This window comes from Belonocnema kinseyi, chromosome 2, assembly GCF_010883055.1.
Source record: "Belonocnema kinseyi isolate 2016_QV_RU_SX_M_011 chromosome 2, B_treatae_v1, whole genome shotgun sequence".
Taxonomy (NCBI): Eukaryota; Metazoa; Arthropoda; class Insecta; order Hymenoptera; family Cynipidae; genus Belonocnema; species Belonocnema kinseyi.
The window spans coordinates 2,958,552-2,967,994 of NC_046658.1; the positions used below are offsets into that span (position 1 = coordinate 2,958,552).

General features: G+C 39.4%; 1 protein-coding gene across 3 annotated transcripts in view; it reads left to right on the forward strand.

The window, feature by feature from the left end:
- The first annotated feature begins 6,632 nt into the window (after positions 1–6,632).
- LOC117167561 (1-phosphatidylinositol 4,5-bisphosphate phosphodiesterase gamma-1) overlaps positions 6,633–9,443 on the forward strand; it is a 400,270-nt gene continuing 397,459 nt past the window's right edge. For 2 of the 3 annotated variants that reach the window (XM_033352586.1, XM_033352587.1), the window contains exon 1: positions 6,712–6,880. In XM_033352586.1, the coding sequence (XP_033208477.1) occupies positions 6,712–6,880 (169 nt within the window). Of the gene's footprint in view, positions 6,881–9,443 lie in introns of all 3 variants that reach the window. The other variant, XM_033352585.1, reaches the window with a different exon arrangement.

The following is a 9,443-nucleotide window of genomic DNA, read 5'->3' on the forward strand; positions in this document are numbered from 1 at the left end:
GTGTTATGACTAGCTGATTAGGAAAATGAAAGTGAAAATAGCCGCAAATTTGATTTTCAATGTCAAAATATCGAAGAAACTGTGTTTTTTCACTCTTTTTTGATAAATATTTAAAAGGTAGAGAAGTCGAGAAGGCACTCATGTGACGAGTCACAGAAATAATATTGGTCCAATCCTTAATCTTTACCAGCGTGATGTGAGGGGCTAAAGGCGCCCCTGTGACTGGTTACAGAAATAATTTTAGTCACACACCCTCCCTTTTTCCACGCCACTTCGGGGCACAAGGTTTCTCGTGTGTTAGACAAAGATGATTTTAAGATGTATACTACAATTAAAGGGAACTGCATCTAGCTTCAGGGATTCTCGAACGATACACAAAGGAAATTGCAATGGAATTTGGGTTACAAAAGTGCGCCGAGGTTTATATTCAGTGAGGAAAACTTAATGGCATCCCTGAGGACCCTGAGCTCGTCGATAGAGGCGCTATACGACACCTTTGTTCTGATGAAACCTATACATACCTGGGCTTGTTACAGAGCCGCATTTAGGATGTGACGAAGACGCTTGTCGTATCGGTCGTACTCTTTTTATTTGGAGTGATTCCATGGACAAAGGGTGAGCTCAGATCCCTTGCTACCGGCACACGAAAGGTTATGCACATGAAAAAAAGCATGCATCTTAAGTTTTCTGTTCCGCGAATCTACATATCGCGTCGTCAAGGTGGTCGCAGAATACTGAACCTTAAATGTCTTCACAACAGGATTATTCTGGGTACACCACATATAGTCGCAAACAGACGAGACCCTCTTCCTAAAATGGTCAGGAAGCACATCTTCTTAAAATTGCCAGGAAGCACGAAGAAGTGGGCAAAGGAACGTTTCTGTATAAAGCAGCGGAGGGGGCTGCTGAAACACTCGGACTTCAGTATTAGGGTTGAGCAAAATGCATCAAATGTTATTTATCTCGAGTACTTACTCCTGAAAGCCCGGATTAAGAAAGCACAGGGGAGAAACTTCCGTGAACGACTCCTCGACAAGAGGATGCATGGCATCTTCCACAGAAGTGTGAAGGATCAGTCAATGTTGTGCGAGCTGACTTTTCCTTTCCTTGATTAACCCGGATTGATGTCGGATACGGAGGGTTTCATTTTGGCATGTCAAGATGGTGTCATTTCCACCTTAACATCCCCACATTTTGAGCCAAGCAATTTTCGGTGATAGCTACAGGGTTTGTCATGCACACCGGGCGCATCTAAGACACATACTATCTAGTTGTCCAACTTACGCGGGAACGACTTACATTCAAAGGCACAATGCTGCAGTAAGAGTGCTGTATTACCATCTCTGTCACTCTTACGGCATTAACCTTAATATCGCTCCGCTAATTGTCCTTATTATCGGCGCTCTTGGAGGTGCCAAGATTTTACTGGTTAACAGCCTGAAAAGCATTTCTGTGTGTCAAGAATATGCTAAAACACTTGCGGGGAAAATGCAGAAGACGGTCTTCCTGAGACGCTTCGTGTAATCAGGGTGCACGAGACGTTTTTCGGATCGTCGTATTGATTCCATCACGTACTGTAACCACCTATCTCTAGGTAGTGGGACGTGGTTATGGTTTTACGCGGACTGTTCTGTTTAACCTTTTAAGGTCACTGTCAGACCATTATGTGAGCCCGAACGAGTACTTGAGTACGGGGATGGCACTGACTCGTGCATAATTTTTGTACTCGTCTTTGGTTCGGGGCACCTTCGGTGCCCTCATCTGCGACTCGTCCTAAAAACATTGCACTTGTCACGAAAGACCGTCGCCTCCCACTCGATACGCAATATACTATTGTTTTAAGATCTTGGAGGACAATATCAGACTTTGTAGCACTGATATATTGGGTGGTGGAGAATGAGAATTTCCAATATAATATCTTACTCTGAATATTCTCCCCACCGGACTCGAGTCCCCCCTGGGCGTATGGCAAGAGTAGCATTAGATTAAAGCCATAAAAATAGTCGCTTTCAAATAGAAAAGACCTCTTTGATGCTGAAATGTTTAATAGATATGAAGCTCTTTATCAGAAAGAATAAAAGCAAAATCCTTCTGCGAACATACCACCCCTGTCAGGAAAACCACATTTGCAGATAGCCGATAATGCCAACATGAGAACTAGGAGATCAAAAATTCACCAAAAAGTCTTTATCGGAATGGACCAATTAGCTGAAACTAATACTGCTCTCTCAGATTTGCTCCCTCAAAATGTTGATATCTGGAATCTAAACTGTGTAGTTTACGACAAAGCGGTCTCTCTATATAGCCACAATAGAATTAATGATACTTTAGTATTCCTGAGTAAGGCTTGCAAGCTTATTGTACTGATTCAGTTTAAAATTACAACGGCGAGACGACATGCATCAAATGTTCAGTGCGTAATTACCTACGTGGCATTAAATAAAAAGTTCACTCCAAAAGTTAGGACACTTGCTCGAAACTTACGGAAAGGAAATCACACGCTGAAGAAGTGCAAACAAGTCAAGCAGCATTGGCCGCACAAAATAAGAGCTCTTTCAACAGCCAAAAAGCCCCTTGAACGATGAGTAAAATGGATTCAGGTAAATTGCACCTTTTATACTCATCTTTACAGCGCCAGGGCCAGATAAAATCAACAACTTTTGGTGGGAGAAGTTCACTTCTACGCACCAACATCTAGCTCATATATTTACTCATTAGGGCTTAATTAAGGTACAGAGGATTTTATTTTCGCGTGCCAGGATGGTGTAATTTCAATCTTAGTATACCGTGACAGTATATTATTTCAAAGAGTTCCCAGCGGTAGGTACAGAGCGTGCCATGCACACGCTGAGTACCTGGAACACATAATATCTGGATGTCCCACCCACGCGGGAACTACGTATCTCTATATACATAATGCGACCCTAAGAGTGCTTTATTACCATCTTTGTCGCTCTTACAGTGATGGCCGAGACCCTGCCCTGCTGAACGCTCAGATGCAGATAGAATCAATTCTTTACAATGAGAAGTGCCAAATTTTCTGTAAGTACAATCTTCGGAGAACCGTTTCCGTGCCAAACTCGAGGCCTGACATAATTCTCTAAGACTTCGAGAAATGAACTATATTCGTGATCGAACTCTCGGCTCTGGTCGACTAGAACATCACTGTTAAGGAGAAGGATACGGAGGGAAGGTATCAAGACCTCATATGCGACCAGCAACGACTGTACCTAAGTAGTTCGGTTAAAGTAATTGTCCTTCTGATCGGTTTACTCGGAGGTGCAAAGCTATCACTGGTTCGTAACATTAAAGCTATACTAGCGTGCCAAAAATATGCCAAAGCATTTGCGAGATGGATGCAGACAGCTGTCATCCTTGAATCTCTTCGTGCCCATCAAGACACACGAGGGTTTCGCCGGCCTGTCGTTGTGATTTCTTCTTTTTCTGTGGCCACCTATCTCACGTTTTGTTCGCTGGTGCCGAAAATTCGATAAAGAACATTGTTCGCTTCTCGATGTCGAGAAGAACCATGTCATGCCTCGGGTGTGCGACAGAAACAATTTTCAAGAATATAAAGTTCCAGTATACGTGGCACTTCTCATTCTTGACAATTAACTCGATATCCTTCGGAGCATTTAGAGGAGCGATACTAATGTTAATGCTGTAAGATGGACAGAGATGGTAATAAAACACTCTCAGTGCCGCATTGTGCCTCTGGATGTAAGTTGTTCCCTATGTATTGAAACGCCACTTTGCCCACTTATTCATGCTTCCTGCCCATTTTAAGAAGAGGGTCTCTTCCATTTGCGACTGTATGCCGATCACCTTGACAGCGCGAGATGTAGAGTCGCGGAACAGAAGACTTTAGATGCATGCTTTTGTTCATGTGCATAACCTTTCGTGTCCCTATATCAAGGAATCTGAACTTGTTCTTCGTCCATGGTACCACTCCAAATGAATAGACGGCAAGCATGTTCGTTGCAGATACTTTGTTCCTCGCCGACAGTTCGGAAGACCAAATCTGTCGGATGAGACGTTTGTATCTGCTTCGGAGAGTATCCTTTATAGATGTCACATCCTGAATGCGGCTCTGTGACACGCCCAGGTATGTATAAGTCTCTCCAGCGCAAAGGTGTCGCATAGCCATTCTATTGACGAGCTCAGGGTCTTCAGGGATGCCATTAAGTTTTCCTCACTTCAAATAAACCTTGACGCATTTGTCTAACCCAAATTCCATTTCTATTTCTTTAGTATATCGTTCGACAATGCCTAGAGCTAGATGTAGTGGCTCTTTGTTTTTGGCATAGATTTTAAAATCGTCCATGTAAAATAGATGAGTCACCTTGTACTTTCGATCTGCAGGTTTGCCGCAAAAGTACATGTCGGAATGGCGAAGTGCTAGAGATAGTGGCAATAATGTGAGGCAAAAGAGGAGTGGGTTCATGGTGTTCCCCTGAAATACACCTCTCTCAAAGTGACCTTCTTAGTTGTCACACGATTTTTGCCAGGTGAGATAGTAAATCTGGTTTTCCATTGGGGCATCAATCTCTCTATGCACCTCACGATTTGCGGATGAACCATTAAGCTTTCCAAAATACAGATGATAAGTTTATGGGGGGTCGAATCGAAAGCTTTCCGGTAATCAATCCAGGCCATCAATTGCCCGAACAACCCTTTCATTTAGGATAGCTGTGAATATCGTATACAGTGTGTTCAGACAAGTGATTGGCATGTAATTCTTCGGGTCAGCTAAGTTACTTATTTACGGCAGAAGTATTATGCGCCCTTTCACCAACAACTCCGGAATTGGCTCTTCCGACTTCAAATATGAGGTGATGGGTGGGAATTCTTCATCAGAGTCTTCGTCCAGTCTATGCTGAACTTCGTAGACTTCTCTCCAAAATACTTCGACCTCCTCTGGTTTGGGTGGGTGTTCGACAGTAACTGGAGGGTCTTGGAAGAGTCGAGATAGGTCAGAGAGAAACTGTTGATTTTCTCTGATCCACCTCTCCCTCCGCTCTAGACTTCTCTTAGCGGCAGGTAGTAGCCGTATTCTCTCAACAATATGCTGCCTGATAGTCAGCAGCTTTGACTTGCTAAATGTGTGATAACGGGTCCGGAGTTCGCGCGCAAACTTTCGAACCTTGGCGGTAGAATTCTTGCTAGATTTGAGGTAGTCAATCACATACTGAAAGCGGGATGTGTACTGCCTTGTCCAGCCTATCTTCATGGCGAGATGATTCATTCGTCTTTTGGTGTTATAATCAATCGTTGGTTTTCTTTTACGGTTCGCATCGGCCAAAGCTCTCGCTGCATTAAACACACAACAATTGATAATCCAGAGGTCAGATTCTTCGGAAGAATGTCCATGAAGCTCGTCACCTATATCAGCCAGATCTTTAGGCTTGAGAGAAACCTGGGTGTTGATGTTTCTCCGGGTTGTAAAGCAACGCTCTTCCTCAATCGGATGCCTGCCCACGGTCGGTCTTGTGTCGCCTCTCTTTTTCTGTTGACGGCTTGTTCTGGTTGTGTTAGAGTAGGCGTTTCGCTTATATAGCCCCTTTTTTGAAGTAATTCGGCATCGTTTCGCAACGTTGATGCGAAAAGTGCGATAGCTCCGGGTGTTTCTCGCACCACAGAATATGCAGTCGTGCCAAGTAACCCCGTTCAGGGGCTACACATACACACACAATATTATTTATTATAAACGTCTTTATAATAATTATTTGTTCCTGTAACGCATTATATTGTAATTTTAATTATGGCTACACATTAAGCCAATATAATGTCTAGATAGTTCTATAATAATGTCACTTCAAGTCCGCCACATAGAGCGAAGCGTTTTCTTGTTTGCCTCCGACTCTCCGACGATTTTGTGAATTTTTGTTCTGCGCTCCGCCGTAGTGTATTGTGCGAAGTGAGTTATATTTTTTGTGTTTACCTTTTCACCACATGAAGTCTACAAGTTTTTTATCACCGAAATCTAATATTGCTGTTATTCATAGCTCATCTAGCTTCTACCATCAGCCTCTCTCAAAAATTAATAATTCCATAAAATCTTGTGAGATTTCCATTAATGAAGATCTATGAAAAAAAGTAATAATTAAGGCAATATTCGACAAAATCCTTATTTCACTTGCATGGGATAGTTCGTTTGTTAGTTTTTCTGTTCCACTGTTCATCTTTCTTTTTTGTTTTCCGTACTTCCTCATTTCCTACTAAAGTGTCCCTCCTAATGGCGTTGATTTGATTTTTTTTCTTCCGTAACTTATTTTTTTAAACTCTTTGATGGTGTCCCATCATCCTTCCAAAACTTTCTCACACATATGCGATCACCCGTGACTTCATCTTACTTGTTCTCCTTACATTATTCCCAAGAATTCACTCGAATAATTGACACGAAAAAATGAAAAAACTATCTGCCTGTCTCTATAGAATTAAGTCTGTCGTGACATATCTTTACACATTTCCATTGCCAAACTTGCAGTTCCAAATCATAGTTTTATTAAGTTAACGAAAGTCGATACAAACTATAGCCATCTCCACACAAAAAATGTAATCTTTAAGAATTTGTCAATTTTTAACTTTTTAAATATTTTCTTTTAATTTTTATTTTTGAATTTCAGACTCGACCTGCTATCTAATTTATTAGATTATACAATTACTCAAGGTTTTTTATTTATTTCAAGAGAAGGCAGGAAATATACAGAAATGAGTGGAATAATCCCCGAGATGGAACAAATCATTAGCCAGCTGGAACGTGGGACAATAGTCACAATCTTCTTTAAAAAATTGGAAAAGAAGACTCTTATGATACGGCGAGAAACTAGGCAAATATTTTGGTCACAAAGTGGAACATTTAAACAGTTTGATGGTACCGGTAAGTTAAAATACAATAAGTATAGGTTGTTTATGTTAGTTCTTTCGACCATATACATTAATCACAACAACATGCTCACATAGTACTTCGCGTAGTACGACGACGGACTCATATCCATGTGCCCAGGGTCCTCGAGAACGCCAAAAGGTCGTCCTCACTTCAGATAGATCTTAGCACACGTGTACAATCTAATACTCATACCTATCTCTTGTGTGTAACTCTCGATGATCCTCAGAGTGAGAGATAGTGGCAGAAGTGTATTGCAAAAGAGGAGAGGGCTCATGGTGTTGTCCTGAAAGACGCTGCTCTGGTATGAGTACAGTTCATCCTCACACCATTCACTACGGAATGGCAGCGAATAAGATCTTCGTTTCCATCAGTGCTTTCTTGACCTCTTCGACAGTGATTGATGGACATTGCCCCTTAGATAATATACTCTGTCTCTTCACCCACATGGGTATCGAACCTCGTAAAGCCCTCTCTACAAAGTCTCGAATTCCTCGGGCTTGTGCAGATTTTTGTTTAGTGTGTGATGGTGGATCCTCAGTTTGCCAGCGAAATTTCGTATCGTTTCTTTAAATTGCCAACCAGATGTTATGTTTTCAATCACGAGGCGCATGAATATCTGAGAAATTTCAATTAACTACAAGTTATAATAATTTCTATTATACCGAATCCTCACTTGGCATCATTTTCATATTTTTGAATTTCAAATCCCAATAATATTTATAATTCATAATTTTAATCTAATGCAATTTATTTATTTTCGAATTTGTATTTACATAAATGTAATATTTTCAAATTGTCACATAAAGTAATATTAATGTACATGAATTTCTATTTGTCATATTTTACATTTATTTGAATCATTATTTGACATAATTTCTTTTTTCTGAATGATTACATAACCTAGCATTAATTTATACGAATCACCATTTGCCACAATTCCCACTTTATTTAATTGTCATTCCACAGAAATTTCATTTGGCCTGTAGCCCATCCGGCCTAAATTAAGGCGCGAAATTCAAAATCAGCTAATTACGATTTTTGTATATGAATTTCCTGCTTTTATTTTAGACAGGATGAGCTGGAGGACAAATAAAATTTCTGTGACATGGAAATTCGACATGGAAGTTATGACAAATAGCGATTCGTGTAAGTGAAAGACAGAAATTATGTCAAATGATAATTTGAATAAATGTACAATATGACAAGTAGAAATTCTTGCCAATAATGATTATGCAGATGAGCTTCATTGCGAGGGTTGCTTTTGGTGGGACGAATGTTAGAATATCATCTTGTTTTTCATTGAGTTTATGTTAAAATTGTCAGGATTAAACACTTTGACGACTGTGGGAATTTTTAGGTTTTCTTAATTATATGATGTAAAAAAGTTCCTAATCCTATAGGGATGTCCCTTGGGGATTTTATGATCCTATCTACTGGATTATGAAATTGATAAAAATTTAATTGTCATAAACCACTATGATGATTGTGGACAATTTTCTATTTTCTCAAGTAAGAGTTTTCGTACACTATGTATGTGTACAAATGTGCAATTTCTTTCTGTGTACGTGCACATATAAAACTTGTAGATTAACTCCGTATTTTAGGAATAATTCACTTCTTATTTTTGCTAATTGTCTTATTTTCATTAAAGATCAAAATGATCTCTTTTTAAATGATCAATTCTTCACTTCATGAAAAACAACTGCTGTATTCTCAATTAGAAGAATCAATATTTAGGGTCCAATATTAACTCTTTCAAATCATAATTTTAAGCCTTTTTAAGAAAAAACCATCATTTTTTAAGCTTAACAATCGGTTTTTTTCTAGGTTTAAGGTAATAAAAAATCGATGAATGTGGTGCTAGATCAATTCTTATTTTTAAAAACAAAAAACACAAAAATTCTGTTATGTCAATCAAATTACGAAGAAGAATTCTGTAGTTAGGTCCAGCGCAAAAAAACCTGCCCTTTCACATGACCTCAGAGTTTAAAATATGTTGAAAAAATTGTGTAAAAAATCGCTTATGTTCTAAAACATTTTTGAAACATAGAACAGTTTTATCATTTTTGAAGTATTCAAAACTGTCATTTTTGCCAGCATTTTTGTTAAAGGTGAATATTTAAGAATTGAATTGAGTTCTCCTTCCGCGTCATAGTTCAAAGTATGAGATCATGTAAACTTATTGTTATGCTATCAATGAATTCTGAATAAAAATGATATTTTGGGGATGAAAGTCGCTCAGAAGTTTCATTCTATTTCCACCGTTGTCCAAAATTGTTTTAGAACATACCAGATTTGTCTAACTTCATCCACTTTTTCGCATTTTTGTTAATAGCTCTAAATAGAATTTGTGTACAAGACTTGAAAAATAAAAATAATTTTATTTAGAAAGCTAAACTTAGTTCCATGTGCGTCTCTTCTCCTTCACACACACTGTTTTTTAAGCTGAACATTTTAGTGAGGAGCAGAGACTTGAGTGGTCGGAGCTATCCGAAAACTAGCCATAGCCGAGAGGTCTGCGTGAACGCGTAGAAAGCGAAGTCAGAGATGGTGT